The sequence below is a fragment of the Patella vulgata genome, chromosome 8, assembly GCF_932274485.2.
Source record: "Patella vulgata chromosome 8, xgPatVulg1.2, whole genome shotgun sequence".
Classification (NCBI taxonomy): domain Eukaryota; kingdom Metazoa; phylum Mollusca; class Gastropoda; family Patellidae; genus Patella; species Patella vulgata.
The window spans coordinates 42,506,919-42,525,909 of record NC_065886.2 but is presented as its reverse complement, the minus strand read 5'-3'; the positions used below and the strand labels follow the sequence as shown (position 1 = coordinate 42,525,909).

Sequence of the window (18,991 nt, the reverse complement as noted above, 5' to 3'; positions counted from 1 at the left end):
ATGTTGTCCCGGTAGTACTGGCCTGTAACACGCCATAACAGAACCACCCCCAAATCGATCATGTCTGATGACGTTAACGTCTTGGAAGCGCTCGTTTCGACGACGCCACACCCTCCTACGTCTGTCCAAAAAATCAACAGTGAACCTTGACTCATCTGAAAACATCACATTGCTCCAGCGTCGATTATCCCAGTGTTGACGATCCCTACAACAACGACGTCTTGCCTGAATGTGATGATCTCTCAAACAAGGGATCACGCGAGGACGTCGGGCGCGAAGGTGACCCCTATGCAGTCGATTCCGAATCGTCTGGCCACTCACTCTCACACCAGTGTCTGTTTGAAGACGAGCGCTGATCTGATTTGCTGTGATGACACGATTTCTCAAGGCCAAGGTACGGATAAATCGATCCTGGGCTTGAGTTGTCGCCCTTGGTCGACCTGAGCGTGGTCTGTCCTGTACAGATTGTGTATCACGGTATCTGGACCATAGCCTGCTTATGACAGACTGAGAAACATTCATCGTCCGCGCCACAACCGCCTGTGTTGTGCCGATCTGTAGCATGCCAAGGGCACATAACCTTTCATTTTGGGTAAGCCGACGCATATCAAAATTTGTTTTCTGGTCACTAAAACAATTAAACTGATGTTTCCACCCTGGAATTCAATGCCACAATGACTGTAACATTCAAAGTCAGAGTCGTGCAAATCTTGGGTTGGACCCCCATGATGATCCCAAGCATCACCTGCATTCCATGCGGTAGCTATTGGTGCGTTTGGGCGTCACATGTAACTGGAAATGTTTCTTCTGTTAGGTTCTATAGTGACTTTTTTCGTAGTCATTTGCATATTTTAGTATTATGCCCCCGAAATCATATATCCCCTACTTTTTTTGAATAGTATATATGATAAAGTTAAGAGAATAAAGTCGTAAAACTTTGATCTGTTTTAAAAGCATTATATTATCTTGTTAGTAAAATAATTGGTTGGCTGTTTCCTGGAGGGAGCCACAGTGGCTCAGTATAAGATAAGATGCTGGATCATTAACCAGGACTTCCCTGGTTTGATGCTGTTGTTGGCCAAAAACGTTCCGCATGATTTTCTGGCTAGGTTGCCCCTGGTCAATATTGAAGAATAGAACAAAAAACAGTATAATATGGTACACTTTCATTGTACCAACAACTGATAGAATGTTTTTAGAGGATATGATTTATTAATAAATGATATTATTTTGTAGGAAACGGCTTTCCGTAAAGTTGTTCAAGCTACTATGGTAAGAGATAAACAACATGGTCCAGTTGTAGAGTTAAATAGATTACAGGTAAATTTATCCTATATATTAGTTTAAATTGAAGGTTAATTTGGTTTTACAAGGAGAGAATGACTACAGAGAAATGTTTAATCTTATAATTTGTTCATCAAAGTCTGCCTAGTTTTTCAGAAACAGTTCATACACCTAGGTAGAAACGGCATTGTTCAGTCAAGATTCTTCTCCCACATATATCATGTGTGACCATAGAAATAAAAATGACCAAAAGATAATGTTTATAGGTTAAACATCATTCAAGTCCTAAAAACAGAGATAAAAAACTAATGATGAAAATGTAGCTAGCTAATATCCAAAATAAATATATACTAGTTCTATTAATCATATGGAAAGGCTCAAATAATTATCATATTGTTATTATAATAAGTAGTTTTGGGTTATTAACAAGATCAATTTTGTTTTGTATTTTTAGGTGAAGAGATCTAGAAATAAGGGTGGTTTTGCTGGACAAGATGGAATCAAATCAGTATTTGGTCAGATGGCACAAAAAATGTCCGTATTTGGTCCTGATAGCTTGATGTTACCACATCGTGTATGGAAAGTCAAGTTTGTAGGTCGGTAAAATTGTTTAAAAATTTTGATTTAATTGGCCATGGTAGTTGAGCAGTAAGAACACTAAACTGGACACCAGCTGAAAAGAAACTTCAGATTTTCTCAAGCCCAGGCTTCACTTGTCAGAAATGGTGCTGCCAGGACTCACAAGTGGGCCTAGTTGTTTAGGTGGTATGAAAACCTAGGGTCGAACCATGTACCCATTGCCACTTACATATGGGAACCCTTGACATATGTAAATAGAAGAATTGTTGGTAGAATCCAGCTGTCCAGTCTCATTCCTGACAATGCACACATAATCGTAGAAATTAAAATGTTGCTATTAAATTGCCTCAAAATCACTGAAATATTGTGTTGACAAGACATCTCAATTTCATTCTTAGATTTGATTATATTGAATCTGTAACACATAATGTATAATAATGTATATTTGATGTTTTTAGGTGAAAGTGTTGATGATTGTGGTGGTGGATATAGTGAATCTATAGCCGAGATGTGTGATGAATTACAGAATGGTTGTTTACCGTTTCTAATAGTAACACCTAATGGCCGTGATGAATCAGGTTTCAATAGAGACTGTTTTATACTAAATCCAATGTTAAAATCACCTGTACACCAGAATATGTTTAGATTTTTAGGTAAAAATTTAATAAAGATATAACACTTGCACTATAGATCATAAGGGGTATAGATCATGTAGGGTCGCCTGCCTAACCTCAGGGTAGGGTTTGGGTCCTTCGGTTTCCTTCCACTGCTAAAGACCCTTTTGTACAAGCAAATTATTTATAAAATTGTAAAAATCTTAGTCCCAAATTGAACTACTAGTTTGTGTTGAGTGGACATTAAGCCCCATTTCTCTCTTTCACATTCCAACCTTGTGGGTTTTCTCCGGGTCCTCCGGTTTCCTCCCACTGCTAAAGACCCCTACGCGCAAGCGAATTATTGAAATAAAATTAAACCATATGTTAGTCCCGAAATGACCTAGATTGTGTCGAGTGGACGTTAAACCCCGTTTCTCTCTCTCTCTCTCTCTCTTTCACATAGCCAACAAATTGTGTATTTATGCTGTTTCACTTCAGGTATACTGATTGCAATTGCTATAAGAAGTGGCAGTCCTCTAAGTTTAAATATAGCTGAATCTGTGTGGAAACAGTTGGCCAGTATGCCATTAAATATTAGTGACCTTACAGAACTTGATAAAGATTTTGTTCCAGGTGAGTTGTTTGATAATATTTAAATTAGCTATTAAAAACAAAAAAAGTAAAAACATTATTTTAAGCCATGGGCCATCATTACCTCTGTTTTAAACTGTATATAATTTCACTTTACAAGCAAGATGCAATCAGAGTTGACAGTATTATCATGTTTTTTTAGGACAATATCTAATTTTTCACACCTTAATCCACTTTAAAATGTACAGGTACTCAAATTTATTATTGGATTAAAAAAACAAAAGCAAAATATCAACAGATAATCTCTGGGTTGTCTACAAACTGTTGTAGCAAAATTTGATTATTAATGTTTTTATTTATTTATTTTTTTCTATAACTTTTTTAGGATTGATATGTATAAAAGAAATGGATGATGAGGCATTAAAACAAGCTGATATGCCATTCAGTGTACCTAGTGCCTCTAGTCAAGAAATACAACTTAGCTCTAAATATACCAGAATAACACCAGATAATAAAGCTGAATATATTAAATTAGCTATGAATTATAGGTAAAGAAAATACTTACCACAGATTAACTGATTATGATTACATACATTAGATAATAATAGATCTAATAGAATTGTTGAAACTAAAATTGTTATCAGATTCAAAGTATAAAAAGACAAGAGTATTGTAGACAATACCTTTAAAGTATGCCAAAGTGACTACTGAAAACAGGTTATACTGACTTTTTTAGAGCAGGTCCCACATTTGTTTGAGGAGTTCACAAAGCTAACATATGTTGCATATAAAAAACTGGGTTTGAAAATTAAAAACATTGCCCATCACTCCTGTAAGACAATATCTGTAAACTATTAAAGAAAAGAGTTGTGAAAGGAAATGAAATAAATAATATCATGTATTTGTCATGTGTAATTGTTTGTGAGGAGTGATCCTCCTGTACTTGTTATATTTATAGATATGCAACATGTATAATCGATACTTTTTGTTTGTAGATTGCATGAGTTTGATGATCAGATTAAGTGGGTTAGAGAAGGTATGGCAGGAGTAGTACCAGTACCACTTCTCTCATTATTTACAGGATTTGAACTTGAAACCATGGTAATATATCATTCTTCTCATGTCTTTTAGTCATACAAACATTATGTAATACAAATAGCACACGAAGTTATAAAAGATATTTGCTCATGTCAATAATGTAAGGTCACACTCTTCAGTATACTATTAACTGATAGTTTGTCTGGTATAATGCCCAGATTTCTGATCTCATTCACTGTGTCTAGTCGTTCAGAGCATGTAAAACAAAACTTGCTAGTAGGAATTCAACAAAGAGCCACTGTCTGTTATAGCAAAATTTCTATTATAGCACACTGCACAGCATATGTCGGTCTTCATTTCATTACAAATGCAACATGAATATTCAGTTTTCTTAATTGTTAAAGGCTGTTTGTGAGCTTATCAGGCTCCCATTTGTTCTGAACATTGGTTTTTTCTATGGATGTAAAATTTTAAATGAAGACAGACTGTCATCCCACAAAACAATTGAACATATAGAATTTAATGAAAATGATCATTTATTTTTGACCCAGATCAAAGAGGTCTAGATTTTCTTATGATTTTTTTGTCTCAAAATTGAATAATTTTTTTACAGGTATGTGGAAGTCCTGATATTCCACTAAGTCTGTTAAAGGCAGTATCTACTTACAAAGGCATAGAATCTAATGCTCCATTAATTACTTGGTTCTGGGAAACTATGGAGGAATTCACCAATGCTGAGAGATCTTTATTTTTAAGATTTGTGTGGGGCCGAACACGACTGCCCAGAACTATAGCAGATTTTAGGGGTCGAGATTTTGTACTACAGGTTTGTAGAATTATAAAATTGTTTTTATAAAAACCTTCCAAAATAAGTCACAGTTTTGGGTATTAAACATCATCTTTCGTAGAAGTACATGATTTCAAATATTGTATTACAATTTATGAATTAACTATAATTGATTTTGATATTAATGAATAGCAGTATAGTAATTACAATGTGAGGAAAGTGATTTTGATTCTTTGGACCAATTACCTCACAGAGAACCGATGGAGGTTGGTGAAAAACAAACGCCGGCCCTCACCAGACTTAGTAATTGTGTATCAAAGCTGTGAACGAGTGAAATTTTAGAGTAAGCCTGATGAATAAGATCATCTTGTCTTAAAATGAAATGGAGATGATATTTTTACACCAAACATTAGGTTGGCTATTCTAGTTTACGTTTAATTTCAGGTATTGGATAAATACAACCCTCCTGATCACTTCCTGCCAGAAAGTTATACTTGTTTCTTCTTACTCAAAATGCCACGATATTCCTGTAGATCTATTCTTCTAGAAAAACTGAAATATGCCATTCATTTCTGTAAATCTATTGACACAGACGACTATGCCCGTGTGGCACTCACTGGAGACACGATTGATGAGGAAACACCAGATGGTAATGAAGACACGGATGATATGGAATGTGTTGACTCAGAAGGTGAACTTGTTGACTCAGACACAAGTTGATAAGTTTGGTAAAAAAAAAAAATGCCTTCGAATGTGATAACTAATTATAACTAATGACTTTAAATTGATAAAGGACACATATGTTTTTAAGTGATGTGATGTGTACTGATTGATAAAGGGTTTGTTTTTATTGTGTCTTTATTTTATCATTATTAACAAACTATGTATCGTCCTCCATATCTTAAATTCACTTGTTAATTTGACATTACTTTAAATCATGTCTATATGAATTGAATTATTGTTAACTCTCTAATGTATTTCCAAACATAAACTTGTCCATAAATTTCAAAGTTAAATTGTACAACATTCATATATGTGCTTGGCAACACACCCCGGATTGTAATCCCATGTTAGGTGTCCAATGCTAAAAAGTTTTTATCAGAAAATTTTAGATTAGTATTATGCCAAGAAAAAGAACTGTTATTGCTTTTCAAGAGTAAATATTCATGAAAACTTTTTTAATCATATTAAACTTTTTTCATTGCCTACATATTATATTGTCTATATGTTGTGAGAGTGTTATGAATCAAATTATTTGTATATGTCATTTAATATTAACAAGTTTTAGTTTGACTTAAATCTTTGAAGTCGTTATAATATTTTATTGTATATCTAAAATATGTCAGTATTTGGGAAGTAAATGTCCTAATATTTTCTTATCATATTTAAAATTAAATGAGTTTCCTGAAGATTAGATAATTTACATTGTGATGTTTGCCCAAGGTATTTTTGTATGTGTCAAAAGAAATTATTTATTTGAATGCATTTAAAAATGCGCCTATTAAGACTTAAAGCTTTCTAACATATAAAATATATACCTAGAGAATAATGAAAGTGGCAGACTATTTTATGTAATTTATATAAGAAGCTTAAATGTTGTATGTTTGGTGTAAATGGTGTTACTTTTAATGACATTATAGTAGATCTATAATTTATTTATACAAGAATAATTTGACTGTAAATGTGCTTTCTTTATTTATATTGTTTATTATTAAACCCAGTTAAGTATTTTTGTAAAGATAAAAACATTTTTCCATGGAGTTATTACCTGCAGAAGATAGAATTTAAATTTAATAGAATTTCATTGAGGATACTAACTTGTAATTTCTCAAAGTGATAATCAAATGAAATAATTTACAAATAATGATATTTAAAAAAATTCTTCAGCAAACCGTCTCTTTCATCATTGTACAAATTTGAGCATAATGTATTTAGTAACATATTTTATCATGGCTGTACATATCATGGTTATTTTTTTGTGTATATTTGTACAAAATACATCAAATGTTAAAGCTTCTTTGTTGTGATAAGGATATAAAATATTTGTGATGCTGCTAATGTCATCCATAATGAATATAAAATATGAGATACATATACTTGACGTCTTTTGATTAATGGTGCTACAATTAAAATAAATGGTGCCGAATGATCAGGTGTGGTAGATATAATTATCAAACAGTGGTGTTAGAAATTAAATTTCTATTTTGACGAAATCAATACTTTAAATAGCAATATTGTTATTAACGGTAAATTATTAAATACAACCACGTCCAGTCTTTGCTTGGAATTAAAACTTACTCTATTTTTTGTCATCACAAACTTCACGAATCTTATAAATCTAGACATCTCTGAAGAATGTTGAAATTTGTAGACTACCAAAGTAATATTTGTGTAGAGTAACCGGCATTCCAGAGAGATCAGCAATAGGCAAGAATATTGCAAGTACCCGAGCATAAACAGATTTTCTAAATTAATATGTATATTCAACAATTGGTATGACAACTTCTTCTGGCTGCGAAAGACATTTTGGCACTTTGAATTTTTTCTGAATCGTCGTCTTCTAGCAATCCCCCTTTAAAGGTTATAATGGCCTCGACCAAATGGAAAAAAGACGAAAGTAACCACCCACATATTGGCACTAACTAGAATGCCTTCACCGTGGTTATTTCAGTATGCCGCTACGCTTACCCACGTTAGTTCGACAGGGAATGGCCACCACCAAAACTTAATTCGTTCTGTGAAAAAGGTAGACTTACACTGCCGTCGCCTGTGTCTGTGTGTTGCCTACAGGCTGCAATTCTTAACTGATGGTCTTGAAACTTTAAATACTTATTCCTTATACCCTAATAGTAAGTGCAGGGGGACTGCACCACGCATAATTTACACATAAACAAATACTACACAGAAATCAGAAACAAACGTACAATTCAAATAAAGTGAATGGATCCGGGGGCTAGCCGTAGGCGTCCACTGCGCTGTACAGTCCCGGGCCTGTAGTGACACAGACTTCACTCAAATTTGAAAACAATCAGGAATAAAACCCAGAGAAACCATTGTGTAATGCCAACATGAGTCATGAGCTGCTATAGAAGTATCCACATAGGTGAAATGTATAAAAAAAAACAACAGGTAGTCTAAAACTAAATGCTCTAAGTCAATTAAGAAACGATTTAGTATTCAATAGAATCGAGGCATATTGAACACAGTAGGGTAAATGTTCCACCCATCATAAAAACATAGAAGAAAAAAACAATACTGAATACAAATGAAAAAATGTAGAGAGTCTCGAATGACGTGACGTAAAAAAGCCGGTAGGTCATAATTTATATATTTCTATGCGGTAGGTTGTAAATGACGTCAACATTTTAGAAAGTAACAAAAACACCACAATAAAAAGTGCAATAATCCAGATAAAATAACGCCAAGTTTAATAAACTATCAGTTTAGCAACTAATCGAAATTATTAAGTTATGTAATTGCACAGGATAATCTCAATTGTTTTTGTTGCATGCCCGAGCCCCAGAGGCAGAGCCACGCCTATTTCTTGTATACTGAGCGCCATGGAAAACGCATCACTTAGTTTTTCGTATAACAAAATGATCCTGTAAACATATCTTAGTTATTTTGCTTCTTATTGTGAACAATATTCAAATGGGATGACATCAATAACAAGACATTTGTACACTTATGGATGTTTAATCTGTAATCAAGGGCATAGGCGTACGAGCACCAAATGCTGGGAAAATTTGGGCACACAATTGTAATTTGTAAAAGTTGTATAAAATAATATTGCGTTCTTGAATGTGACCAATTTAACAGCGAATTTATTATTATTATGTAACATACTAAGAACTTACTTATTCTTTTTACCCTAAGGAACATCCCTATCGTTTGGGGTGCATGCCCAACCCCCCGGGGCAGAGCCACGCCCATTTTCTTTTTGTGTGTCTGTGTTTCGCCTACGGGCCAGAATTCTTAAGTGATCATCTTGAATCTTTACATACTTATTCCTTATACCCTAAGGATGATCCATATTGTTTTTGGTGCATGCCCGATCCCCAGGGGCAGAGCCACGCCCATTTCTTGTATTTAATTGCTTGTCGTCTACAGGCCACATTTTTTAACGCATCATCTCGAAACTTTGCATACTTATTCTTTGTATTTTTGTATTTCTTTGTTTGTCATCTACAGGCCGCATTTCTTAACGTATCATATTGAAACTTTGCATACTTACTCTTTGTACCCTAAGGAACATCCCTATCATGATCACTATTGTTTTTGGTGCATGCCCGACCCCCAGTGGCAGAGCCACGCCCATATTTTGTATTCATTGTTTGTCATCTACAGACCGCATTCCTTAACGCATCACCTTGAAACTTTGCATACTTACTCCTTCTATCCTAAGGAACACCCCTATTGTTTGTGGTGAATGCCCAGCCCCCAGGGACAGAGCCACGCCCAATTTCTTTTTGTGTGTCTGTATGTCACTTTCAGCCTGCAATGCTTAATAGATCATCTTGACAACTTTTTAATACTTATTCCTTATATCCTAAGGCTGACCTCTATTATTTTTGGTGCATGCCCGAACCCCTGGGACAGAACCACGCCCAAATGTTTATCGTTTACAGGCCGGAATTCTGAATGGATCAACTTGGTACTTGGCATATGTATTCCTTATAGCCTAAGGACATCAACTATTGATTTTGGTGAATTCCCCAACCCCAGGGGCAGAGCCACGCCCAATTTTTGCCTTTAGCGCCCAAAGGCCACAATTCTGAATGGATTATCTTGGAACTTGGCATACTTATTCCTTATACCCTAATGACGGCAACTATTGATGTTGTCATTTCAATAATAGGATGGTACTTATTTATATTGTTTCCATATCCGACCCCCACGGACAGAGCCACGCACATTTTTTGTATTTATCGTCTACAGACTGCAATTCTGAATGGATCATCTTGGAACTTTACATATTTATTCCTTATACCATAAAGACAGCAACTATTTATTTTGATGCTTGCCCCGGCCTCCTGGGGCAGTGTCACACCCACTTTATTTTTAGTATTTTGTCTGTAAATTTGACAAACCCGACGCCTAGCCTTCTTTGCCTCTGATCATATTACAGCCATTTCATATTTCATTCTCTTCATTTTAAAAAGTACCATATCAATCAAAGCTGGAATGTGGACGTATATTGCAGCGTTAGCGATGTTTTTTTGAAGAGTATACAAGTTGCAATTATTAACAGATTTGGATCAAATTCTGAATGATCCATCACAGGGTTGTACCTATTTATATTGGTCCCTGTCCATGTTTTTTGTCTACAGGCTGGAATTCTAAATGGATCATCTTGGAACTTAGCATATTTATACCTTATACTGTAAGGATAGCAATTATTTATTTTGGTACATGTCCCGACCCACTTTTTTGATAATTTTTTGTCTGTAAATACTCTACAGGTTGCTATAATTAACAGATTTGGTTCAAATTCAGCATATCAATCATTTCAATAACAGGTTGGCACCTATTTATATTGTTCCATATCCAACCCCCAGGGACAGAGCCATCCCCAATTTTTGTATTAATCGTCTACAGACTGCAATTCTGAATGGATCATCTTGTAACTTTGCATATTTATTCCTTATATCGTAAATTTTATTTCGGTGCATGCACCGACCCCCTTTTTATTTATACTCTTCAAAAAAGTAAGAGATATTCAGAAACAAAACAAAACTGCGGAAATGCACATAAACAGTTCATATGGGCGGCTTATCTGACGGCCCCATTTCACTCGCAAAGAGATAAACCGTCAAAAGTGAAAATGGACGTTTTTGATTTGTGTCCTAATAATGAGTAATTGCTCCACTAATCCTCAGACATTCAGCAATTCGTCGCGGCATGCTCCTAATCAACCGTCAAATCACGATTTGGGGCAATATGACCCACTCCTCTTGCAGTGCCACGGCCAATTCTTGCTGTGTTGTCGGTTGACGTTGACGTCGACGAAAACGTCTCTCCCATCAAATTAAACGTAACACACTAAAGCAAAGATACGCTAAACGAAATGAAATGTGGTTTAACGTCCCACTGTTTTGCTCCTAAACTGAGCTTATGAAGACGGGCATACGCCATACAGTGTGCTTTGAGGGGAATTTTGCCCGGGCAGCGGCGCTACGGCCTACTCTTATATCGAATTCCAACTGCCAAGGGATCTTTTATGTGCACGCCAATTTGTACACGGGACCTCGGTTTTTCGTCCCATCCGAACGACTAGACAGCTGTCCTTGTCAGGCCCTCCGCCCTGCATCACAGACAAGGGGAACCCACGCCGGAAAATCTAGATGAACTTTATCGGCCAATGCAGGGATCGAACACCCGACCTCCACGCTAGTGAGCCAGCGTCTTACCCACTTAGCCAGATACGCTAAACAGTAAATCTTATTCAAGAACCGATAGGAAAGCAAACATGGATAGATAAACCAGCACGCGGCAGTTTTCATCAACCCTTCCTTGAAATGTCAAATTTGACAATGAACCCCTCCCACGTGTATGGCGCTATTGCGTGTCACATGTGCAGCTCAGTGGTTCTGTTGGGTCAATAAGTTCTTCGTCTGTGAACATACTCTAAAAGTATGTCAAGTGTCCATGACTATTTATCATATCACAACCTGCATAGGTATTTGCATTTCAATATCCCCTACGTTTTTTGAAGAGTATATATTTAGTCTCTAGATTTGGCAAAACAAACCCAACGCCTAGCCTTCTTTGTCTCATGCCATATTACAGTCATTGCAGCCATTTCATACTCTTCATTTTAAAAAGTACCACATCAATGAAAGCAGGAATGTTGACGTATATTGCAGCAGTTTTGAAACGGGGTGGGGATGGGGGATAGCTGAATTGTTAGCGGGTGCGCGCTGCATCATAAGGTCTGTCATTGAGTCCACCTGTGCAACCTCGTAGGTTTTCTCCGGTTTGCTCCCACTGCTAAAGAACCCTACGCGCAAGCGAATTATTGAAATAAAATTGAACCAAGTTAGTCCCAAAATGACCTAGTTTGTGTTTCCCCACCATTATTGAATAATGCATCTACATGTTTGACTTGGAACTAAATATAATGTGGGAAAGAATGGCAGATGCACGAAGTAACTTCCAGATATTGATGGATACACTTTTTTCAAGGCTGACAAATGAGAAAGCCCCCCAAAGAGAATGCTGCGTCCTAACGGTAAAACTTCCCCAGATACATGTAGTAGAATATACAGACTTTAAATGTTGCTGATCACATCCAATAACAATTGAGATAGAAAACAAAATATCTAACTATAAATGTCCCCTTTATTATGACAATATGATCTAGTTTTATGTATATATATATGTATAATAATTATAATGTACAATTTGTACATCAATAAAGCAAAAACAATAATTAAAATCCACACCCATGCACATATAATGAAAATCTGTATATATATATAACAACACTTTTTTTTATCTATCTTTATATACATATATATTACTTGGTATTAGAATTTTATTCCAGATACAATTTTATGACTGATGGCTTTAACATTAAAATCACTGTATTTTTTTTAGATGTCTTTGCTTTAGTTTGGAATGATCAGAGTAATAAACATAAATAAATAAAATTCTTTAAAATTTATATAGAGCCTAATATAATTATGATAGTAAAGAATTAAAAATCAAAAATCTGTAATAGAAAGAATAATTGGTTTAAACATACTAATTTAAAACGTTTTCTTTGGATATGTTTTGAAATGAACATAACTTGTCAAATCACAATATTTTAATTTATGAGCCAGTTCTTCCGTATATTTCCTAATGTTGTCACTCAACCTGGTCTGCAGTGACTCGCTTTAATCAAGCACTGATTTTACATACATTTCATCTATGTACAAAATTAATGACTAGCATTTATTTGTATTAAAAATAGTACCTTCACGCAATTGACTCTCTGATTATTCAAAGATATAAGGAATGCAAAAATTATGAATACACATGTAGTATGTTCATGTATTGAATCAATAATGACATCAATCAATTGTTTTTAAAAGGTATGAGGCGAAAAATTGATAAATTATTGAAGCACTTTTAAAATAATGGAAAAGGGAATGTTAATGGAGGGAAAATAAATAAATAAGCTTTCCATATTTCGAAAATTTTCCAGTAATTGATAATATATTGCTAAATTAACAGTAAAGAAATGGTTTAATTCAGCTGTAATTTATGGATATAAGTTTTGCGTTTTTTGATCAAAATTCATAAAATAAAGTTGAAGTGCGTATAAAGTTTGTCAAAGTAAATAGTAATAAATTTACCGTTTGCCCAAAAACATTTACTATTGAATAAATTTAATGTCAGTAAAAGCCAAAACATTTACAAGCACAACACTCTGATATCAACAATAGCACACAACCTGTTATAAATCGATCATCATATGCTATCACAAAATACATAATAATATTAATAATAATAAATCTAATAAAAAATAACACAAAATATAAACATAACAAATACAACATTATCAATCAAGTCTTAACAACAACATTTGCATACACATCTCACACAGTGAATAGCCAGTAATTCTATCAAAGAAAAGCTAATTTAGTCACATTTTATTTAATTCTGAATAATTTGTAAAATAAATTAGACAAAATGAGAAATACGTCGACATCAAAATATAAATTTATTTAGTTGTTATGGTTTGACAACACATAAGAAATATTTTGCTTCACTATAGATAATGAAAAGAAAAATTAGTGCACTTATTAGGATAATAAGTCAGTTACTTACACACACAAGAGATGTGAAAAATCTCAATACAAAACATACAATATATAATATGCACCTTTCTTTCTTTGAACTGTACTATTTTTCTAACAAAAATAAACCACAAAGCTCCTTTTTGTGTTAGATAATTTGCATAAAAAAGGTTCTACAATCTATCATTCTGTAGGTATATTGACTATAAATATTCTATCTCCTTTTTTGACCCAAGATATGTTCTTTATAGATTTTGTATTTATATATAGGACGATTTGTGTTCAACTATTTATATACATACACCAAGAAATCTTAAAAATAAAAATATATTAAACACCTAACAAAAAGAGGCAAAGTTATCTACAGATTTACCCTAAACCTGAACTGAAATTCAATGTAGAACAAAAGTTTGGGCCTATTTCTTAAATAATAACATTTCGGTTCCAATAATAGTAGATTAAGAAATAGCTATAATTTGTTCATCCTAGATTTTGATTTCTAAAATAATGAGTAACAATACTAAACATTATTGATAATGTGAATAAGTCACAAGGTTTTATACTAGACATGTAATAAATTGTCAAAATAAGAATTAATAATAATGAGCAAATAGGGCGATAGGCTGGATGATAGTATTAATGGTGTCAATTATTATCTATGTATATCTATCTTGATATTCATGATGCCACTTGTTGAAATCTATATTAAAAACAATTAAACACCCTGTAGCTAGACCAGCAATAAGGAACCTGTAATAAACAGAATAAAACATCGTTATGAAGATTTCAATTAATATCCCCTACCCAGTTTACTCTTACAAGTACTTGGCAAAATTTATCAATGCAAATTGTGATGTGGTAACAGTCACACACCATCTTTATGGGGAAATATGACGTTAAACCCCATTTCATTTTTTGATTTGTTGGCTCTGAAACTTAATGGTGTGGTAACAGTCACGCGCCATCTTTTTGGGGAAAGAGCACGTTAAACCCCCTTTCATTTTTGCTTTGTTGGCTCTGAAACTTAATGGTCATGATAAGACTAAATTCTACTTGCCGTTATGATAAGAGTAACATCAACCTACGGTCATAATAGCAGTAACGTCAAACTTAACAGTAACGTCAACTTATGGTCAGTATAACAGTAACGTCAACTTACGGTCAGGATAAAAGTAATGTCAACTTACAGTCAGGATAAAAGTAATGTCAACTTACGGACATTCTGAAAGTTGTCACTGTCAAATATGTTTAAAGAGGGCAGTTGTGTCATCTTATGATCAATATATTTACTAAAATATCAATAAACTCTTCTTTTTTTTTAATCCATAGCCTGTCAAATGACAATTTCGCACTTGCATTTACACAGTAAGCTACTTGTTGAAATGGGAATCAAGAGAGTAGTATTAACTTACTTGTGGTCATGTGTTAAAGCGAGTGAACGAATACTGCTATCACAGGTTGGGTAAGAATACAATAGAGTGAAATCATGTGACCTCCATACTTCTACAACACCATTATCTCCCCCTAACATTAAATATTGACCATCACGACTCAATATCATTGACTGAAAAATAAATAAGAAAGAAATATTTGAGCTTTTTAAAGTTTAAAAAGCCCGATAATAAGGTGTTTTCAAAATAAAATGTCTTTACTGTTAAACATTCATAAATTTTCTGTTAAATATATATTACTTTGAAAAATCGTTATGTTTTTAAATGTCCATACCATGAACATGCCCTTCAAAAACTTACATTGATATGGTCCTTGTGATCCAAGTAACGTAATAATTTCCCATTGATAGAAAAACTACAAATACTGCCATCATCAAAATTAACAAGTATAAAGGCTTCTCGAGATATAGTTACAAGTCGAGGTGTATTACACACTTTAGGTGGATCCAGTGATCTCAATAAATCACCATTTAATGTATGAACTAAACATGGTCCACCTGGAAAACAAAAAATAACATAATTCTTCAAATTTCAATCCGAACATATTCAAATTATCGGAAAAGTGTCCTGGACTACTCAGGGCAGAGAAAATTTCAACAGCATCGGCTGAACCTTTGAAAACCTCTATTAAGACTATTGTACATTCACGGTATTAATCTCAAGTGATAACTGAAATGAAATGGGGTTTGACGTCATATTGTTCTAGTCTGGCTATGAAAGTGTGCTATTAGAGAAACAGCCGCACTACAGCCTACTCTTATAAAAAAATTACACCTGTCAAGGGCTCTTTCGTGTAAACGTCAATGTGTATACGGGGCCTGTATTTTTCGTACCATGTGAACAACTATACGTTGTCCCTTGCCAGGTTCTCGGTACTGTACCACTGACAAGGTTGGTTTCTTATAACCTGAAATCCAATTTTAATCCCATCTTTTCTATTCGAAATAGTAGATTCTTCAGTGGGAGTTTCCAACAGTCTAGTTAAAGTCATGCAAATGTAAATTCACTTTGTTTTCTATTTACATACATGCGGGTAAATAACCTAGTTAAATAACCCACCTTTAGAACCACTGATAACCAAACCTAATTCAGCCAATAAACTGACACAGCTAACTTCTGACAGATGACCAGTTAGAGTTGCCCTAGGAGTAGGAGTATCTAAACCTAAAATAAATTAAATGTCAGAATACTAAAAATGTAATTTTGGAAAAAGCAGAAAAGATCCTCTCAATACATGTTGAACTATTTCCAAGCTAAAAATGTAGTGACGAGAAAACGGAGTAAAACATACTACCACAATACAAAGGGGGTTTGCATAAAGGAAGAGGTTTTAGGCAACTCGGATACCTAAACTGTTCATATACTTTTCTTACCGCAATATTTCTAGTAGGAAGTGGTCATAATTCCACTCCACATTAAACGAACTATACAAATGTATATCGCATAACGAGGGCGCTGATATAGATCTGAGCGATAGTTCCAATAACTTTACTATGTGATTAAGCTTTGTTTATTAAAACGTGATCTAATTTTTATACGGATATTTTATATCTATAGTCTACTTACTTCCATTATCACCCATGATCGCTTGGTGTTTTGAGTTAAACATCCAGATCATTACCGTACAATCTTTTGATCCTGTTGCTATATAACAATCTTGGTTAACATTACATTCTGATCTTCCTATACATGTCACCACATCGTAATGTCCATAGATAACTTGTAATATCTTAGCTAACAAGAGAGACAAGGTTCACTACATAAACATTTTAAAATATTGACACCATATCACCTGCACTCCTCTTGCCCATAAACATATCTTGATCCCCTTTGCTTTGCATACATATTAAAGAGAGAGAGAGAGAGAAATGGGGTTTATAGTCCACTCGACACAAACCAGGTCATTTCGGGACTAACATATGGTTCAATTTTACTTCAATGCTTCGCTAGCGCGTAGGGGTATTTAGTAGTGGGAGGACACCCACGAGGTTGGACAGGCGATCCTACTCCTTGTCACGTACAACCGACAACCGGGGAATCGAAAACACGCCTGTTGACTAAATGACAGATCTTATGATACAACGCGAACGAGCTAACACCCCCCCCCCCCGCATATATATATATCAAAGAAACCTACAATATCAATCAATATAAGAGAGGGAGAATGGCGCCTAATGTCCACTCATAACTACGGGGTCCATCTGTCGACTTCACATAATATTACACCGATTTGTCATTTGTGTTATGGACTTGAATTTTAATGCACTTACAAGATCCAAAGTACCATACCGTATTTTATATAATTATTTCATTACTTTTCTTACTGATTTAAATCCCCAATCAAATTCCATCTTTAAAATACTGTCTTGATAGAAAAAAAACTGTAATCTACATACCAGATTCGGAGAAAAACAAACGGAAACTTTTATCCCAGAAACCACTGGCAAAGACAAATCTGTTATCAGCCGTTGTAACAAAACTAGACTGGCTGACTTGTAACCTCTGGTCAAAATTGTCTCCTAATGTACGACGGAATAATCCAGTGTGTAAAACTGCAAGATAGAACAGAAAAAATATTATAATAGCCTCAAAAGGACATCTTTTAATTTACTATCATATACAAACTTTCCACGGTAATACAGAGCTAGATCTTTCTGTACACACAATCCATCACACGGAAAATTGAAGTAGCCTGTTTAAAATACAAATTTTATTCTAGTATACAAATATACTGAGACTGAATACGAATTTTATTCTATTTAATGCCATAAATTAATGTTACCTAGTAACTGGTCCATGGCTAACGGTAACTGAGGCTGTGCTGTTGGGTCCTGTTTCTCTGAGGAGAAGCTGGCTGTATTTGATTGAGCTAAAATAATAATTAGAAACAACTAGAACACAGACTTATATTTAAAGCATTTAATTTATACGACATTAACTGACAATATCTAGTATTCAATTTTAAAACAACGCTTAAAAATACTTAAAGTTGTAGAGGGTTCTCTGCTTCTAGGGGTGTATTTTGGGATATTATCAAGAAATTATAAATATCATGATCTTTTGAAAGGTTGTAGGGGCGTTATTTAACACAAATGGTTATTTAAATTCCTGACTAAGGATTTATCACATATAACAAAGTATCACGGGACTTACGCTGATAATTTGAATTCCATTTATTTATAGCAAAATTGTGATTAGATGAAATAGTAAGGACGGCAGGTAAGGGTACTGCAGGGTGTGTGTTGGCTGCTACGTGTACCACGGGTGAATTCGATAAAAATTTCATTATCATACACACATCATCTTGGTTATTAGAAAACATCATTGGACTCTGAAATTGAGTGAAAATGTAAAATTATACACTAATACAGACCAATATAATCATATATTTGTAAAAAATTTATACATTGATTTTACAGCACCGTCGTCGGTGGTACTAATGCTAAATTGGTAAAATTCCCGAATGTTATAAAATTCAAACAAAAATTAACAAAATTACAAAATGAAATATCTAATTTATGAATTTAACAATATTTGAACTAAAAGTAGCAGTATTAAGTAAAATATTTTTTTTAAGAATTACAAATACATATTGCCTTTCAAAAATAATAGACATTTTGAAAGACCCGCGCCAACAGAAAATTGATTTATTTTCAAAAAGCTAGAAAGTAATTAGAGAAAAGGGAAATGAAGTAAAATAAATTCTGGAAATAAAATAGTTGACATTATCAAAAGTGAATGAACAAGAGGAATAATTTTTAAAATCTAAAAGAATAAGAATGTCATTTAAAAATAAATTTTAAAATCTGAACAAATGGTTGAACCCACCAACAAGATCTAAAGGATATAAACATTTTTCTTAATCAGCGTGAGATTTCT

At 34.1% G+C, this 18,991-nt stretch overlaps 2 protein-coding genes across 4 annotated transcripts in view; one reads left to right on the top strand and one right to left on the bottom strand.

The window, feature by feature from the left end:
• LOC126830930 (E3 ubiquitin-protein ligase HERC2) overlaps window positions 1-7,025 on the top strand; it is a 91,526-nt gene extending 84,501 nt beyond the window's left edge. The window contains exons 74-81 of the mRNA XM_050561444.2: window positions 1,237-1,320; window positions 1,739-1,880; window positions 2,322-2,516; window positions 2,958-3,092; window positions 3,436-3,598; window positions 4,046-4,151; window positions 4,702-4,914; window positions 5,320-7,025. Of these exons, the coding sequence (XP_050417401.1) occupies window positions 1,237-1,320; window positions 1,739-1,880; window positions 2,322-2,516; window positions 2,958-3,092; window positions 3,436-3,598; window positions 4,046-4,151; window positions 4,702-4,914; window positions 5,320-5,595 (1,314 nt within the window). The 3' untranslated portion in view covers window positions 5,596-7,025. The remainder of the gene's footprint in view (window positions 1-1,236; window positions 1,321-1,738; window positions 1,881-2,321; window positions 2,517-2,957; window positions 3,093-3,435; window positions 3,599-4,045; window positions 4,152-4,701; window positions 4,915-5,319) is intronic.
• A 5,173-nt stretch (window positions 7,026-12,198) lies between these two features.
• Window positions 12,199-18,991, bottom strand: part of LOC126831042 (neurobeachin) — a 121,928-nt gene continuing 115,135 nt past the window's right edge. For all 3 annotated transcript variants that reach the window (XM_050561641.2, XM_050561640.2, XM_050561642.2), the window contains 8 exons: window positions 18,266-18,443; window positions 17,895-17,981; window positions 17,509-17,664; window positions 16,679-16,846; window positions 16,172-16,276; window positions 15,413-15,609; window positions 15,074-15,225; window positions 12,199-14,411 (listed from right to left, as the gene is read on the bottom strand). In XM_050561641.2, coding sequence (XP_050417598.1) covers window positions 14,318-14,411; window positions 15,074-15,225; window positions 15,413-15,609; window positions 16,172-16,276; window positions 16,679-16,846; window positions 17,509-17,664; window positions 17,895-17,981; window positions 18,266-18,443 — 1,137 coding nt within the window. In that variant the 3' untranslated portion in view covers window positions 12,199-14,317. The remainder of the gene's footprint in view (window positions 14,412-15,073; window positions 15,226-15,412; window positions 15,610-16,171; window positions 16,277-16,678; window positions 16,847-17,508; window positions 17,665-17,894; window positions 17,982-18,265; window positions 18,444-18,991) is intronic.